This window comes from Botryllus schlosseri, chromosome 14 (assembly GCF_051294905.1).
Source record: "Botryllus schlosseri isolate E-star chromosome 14, Bs_hap1, whole genome shotgun sequence".
Taxonomy (NCBI): Eukaryota; Metazoa; Chordata; class Ascidiacea; order Stolidobranchia; family Styelidae; genus Botryllus; species Botryllus schlosseri.
Window position 1 is genome coordinate 399,991 of NC_137249.1, and position 3,633 is coordinate 403,623.

Sequence of the window (3,633 nt, forward strand, 5' to 3'; positions counted from 1 at the left end):
TTTCGTATGACTTGACTTGACTCGAGTCACTTTGCAAAAATGACTTGACTTGACTCGGCGCTTCAGAAATGTGGATTGACTCGTGACTCGGAGCAAAATTTACGAGTCAATTTCAAGTCATCAATAAGTAAATGGTGTCGACTAAATCACTGTAGCATGTGCATGTTCCGATAATTCGCGATACGCCAGTGACACGAGAGCGACCAGTCTTTCACTTATTGTAAGTTCCACTTCCACTGCTCCATTGTTACATCACCAATAAATTGGCAGCAAACGAAATGATCAGAGCTTACGTTGCCGTGATAGTAGTAGATTTACCAACCCTCTTGTATGACTTAAATAGAATCTGTATAGATTTTACGTCTACATTCTCACGGATGTGTAGATGACTAGTGTATTGTACCATATCAATATGTTTAAACTTCTCGAAGCTTCATATTCGGCCCTCTATTTTGTCTAATGATAACAGACTTTAGCATATAACTATACAGTTACTCAAGTATTTTATTAGTGAGGTACAATGCCTTTTTGCTTGTATATTTAACCTTATATTCGTTATTTGGTTCAAGATAAAGGTTAATTAATCTGTTTTTCACACAGCTGGCCAAATGCTATGACTTTGAATCATCACTCATACTTCGAAAATTCATTTTGACTTGAATTGTGACTTGACTCGTGACTTGACTTGACTTGACTCGAGTCACCTCCAAAAATCAAGTGACTTGACTTGACTCGAGTCACCTTCGAAAATCGATTGACTTGACTTGACTCGAGTCAAAATCTGCAATGACTCGAGATGACTCGTGATTCGAAGGTAGTGACTTGATCCCAACACTGACTTCAGTTGGGCTCGAACCCGCTACCCATTGGTGTTGCGGCCGCAGATTATGCCCCTGCACTAGCTCTGCGGATAATTGTGCTGAATTTGAACTAAAGTTTGAGACGTCCTTGACGGACAAAGAAGTTTGAGAATTACAGGTATAAAGCTTTTTTTTAAAACAGATATATTGGGTCACGAGAACCGTTGCTTGAAACTCGCCTGTATTTCGCCACATAATGAATATCTGAATGGTTTGTGATCATGTTGATTTCCAATTCCATGTCTCCTTCATTTGTGCTGTTGTGCAATTTCTCGAGCCCTGGAGACAAACATTACGAAATGTTAGAATGTGTTGAATAAAGTCATTTTCCAAGAATAACCTACACATTTCAACGGTCATAACCAATGTTCCCTCGAATTTTTCACAAGTCTGCGCAAACACAACTGCGCTCTCATGATGAATTTAAGCCATTGAAGCCATTTTATTCAGAAAGCCCCCGTATTCGGACTGCGTGCAGTCGTGCTGTTGCATAATGTGGAAGCGAATTAAGTTAGTGACGTGTCATATGTTTTGCAACCTAAATGTATAAATGTAATTCAACGTCCTCCACTGCACAGTTGCGGCATTTCACGATCAACGTTTACAGTTCGGTCAGACGAGCACCAGTGCATTCTGCGAAAGACGTAGTGATCATTTTTTTTTCGAACCACAGGTTGATTTTTATTGCGCGAGGCACAGATTTTCTATGCGCAGTGACAATCGCGCATGCGCGCAGCTTTGAGAGAACAGTATGGTCGTAACCATGTTAAGATCGAAGAAATCTAATCAAAATCTTCCTACCGAGCCAAAAATCTCCATCTTCATTACCGAATCCCTTTTTGTAATCATCCCAACCTCGGTAAAAATCCACATCTCCGTTTATTCTGCGTTGGAATACCTGCAGCGGTACAAATAATAAAGTTTCAGAAATGTTATGCATCCTATTCTTGATTGTCTTTATGATTTTGGTTCAAACTTTATTTTGAAGTTCTCAAACAATTTGCCTGATAGGGTTGCAAAAGAAAGATTTGAAATGCTACTCACGGTCGATCCCTTGCCTGCAATGCTTTTCTTCTTTTCATGTTTAATTTTGCGCTGAAGTTCCTTCTGCATCCCCGACATTTTTTCCGGACCCTTCATGAAAAGTAAACAGAATAGAACCTGAAGTGGTGACGTCAATCTACTCGTATTCCAACCCCACAGTCCCCCTTCGAGATCCATTTACGTATCTTCTCGCGCAGAATTTCGCTGGAAAAGAGAAAAAATGATCCGCTCCGAATTGGAACACAAATTCTTCGTATACCTGACGAACTAAGGTAGATCATGAATCCGTACATGAAAAGAAGCCAAATCCTGAGCGACATTTTCGGAAGCAATCTGACATTTAATGCAGATGTCGCGAGGATACGTATTCCTACTGATCTCAATAAGATAGCGTTTTTGGATAGATCAATGTATAGATGTAGAATATATTGCGACAAACTTCAACTAAGCCTCAGCCGCCATTGCATTTCTGAGTTACGTGCACTCCAATTTATCCCCGCAATACCATTTTTTCTACACAGCCATCAACTTCATCGTTTTTGAAATACGTCGAATCGATCGTAATAGCAAATTCACTCGATGAAGCATCAGGTCATATAAGGAAATCTCAAATAACGTTGAATTTCGAAAAAAACTATGATTGATGACTCACGACCATCACAAAAACGGACAACTGTAAGTGGAGGGGAAGAGCAAAAGACTCTCCGAACATTTTTTCATACTGCTGGATACGACTCTACCACACTAAAACAACCAGAGAAACTCTTGACTTCTTTTCATCATATACACAAGAATTAGCGCAATAGCGACTTTCAAATGGCCTTCACAATAAGCAAATGCCACTGGTTCTGTTAGAACGAATCACCTATCTACAAGACTATGCAGTAAACTTTCATCACCGCGGTAGTATAGAGAAACAGAAATGCACTCCAATCAATGTAGGCTGCATGATGCGCATGAAGTTACACGGCATTGTAAAGTCATGGCGTTTTTTTATAGACCCTGTTTGGTAAGTCAATCAATCAATCAATCAGGTTTATTAATATTTTCATCGTTTAAAAAAATCACCAGACTGCGATACAATGAAAAGATAGTCTGTATACGTATTTTTCTGGCATGTCGCATAAATATTAGAATCCCTGTTACCCAGTGGTTCCCAACCTTTTTATCCTATAATTCCCCACTTCCGATGTATTCCGAGCCTTCATTCCCCACCTAAAATCTCTATATCCATATCTACCCTTGAAAGTGCTACATCCAATAAATTTTGCAAGACTTTGCTTAGTGAATGGTACGTGCTATTGGTGATTGTTAAGATCCCCGGAATTGATCAGTACACAATGAAATTAACGCAGCGGTGAACTGGTAGCCGTAATATATGTATCTACCCCGGCGCGCAGCCAATAGAAAAATAGGAGGGGTTTGAAAATTTTCCAAATGTTGCGGGGTAGCATCAATTTACACGTAAATGCCGAATAATACACGGGTCAGATAAACTTCCTGATGTTGACGAACTCATATGCGTGCGATCTATATGTAAGCCGCCGTAAACTACACTTTCGCACAATACTAAAAGAACTTGAAATAACATAACTATGTAATTTCATTTGTATGTGCTATCAATTAGCGAGTCCACGATCTCCCTTGGATACATGTTCAGCAATATGAGCTCTTATTACAACGAATCAGAATTTTTCTATCACTACGTTTCTTGACCGATGATTATATA

At 39.4% G+C, this 3,633-nt stretch overlaps 1 protein-coding gene across 2 annotated transcripts; it reads right to left on the minus strand.

Moving 5' to 3' along the window:
- Positions 1 to 494: 494 nt before the first annotated feature.
- On the minus strand, positions 495 to 3,131 carry LOC145456086 (ficolin-2-like). Of its 2 annotated transcripts, XM_080334126.1 has the most exons (5): positions 2,164 to 3,131; positions 2,057 to 2,108; positions 1,905 to 1,994; positions 1,662 to 1,758; positions 495 to 1,139 (listed from the first exon to the last, which is right to left on the minus strand). In XM_080334126.1, exons 3-5 carry the CDS (start codon positions 1,980 to 1,982, stop codon positions 994 to 996), a joined length of 321 nt encoding a protein of 106 aa, XP_080190252.1. In that variant the 5' UTR covers positions 1,983 to 1,994; positions 2,057 to 2,108; positions 2,164 to 3,131; the 3' UTR covers positions 495 to 993. The 2 variants fall into 2 exon arrangements, with proteins under 2 accessions (XP_080190252.1, XP_080190251.1); XM_080334125.1 differs by lacking the exons at positions 2,057 to 2,108; positions 2,164 to 3,131 and having other exon boundaries at positions 1,905 to 2,050.
- Positions 3,132 to 3,633: the final 502 nt, after the last annotated feature.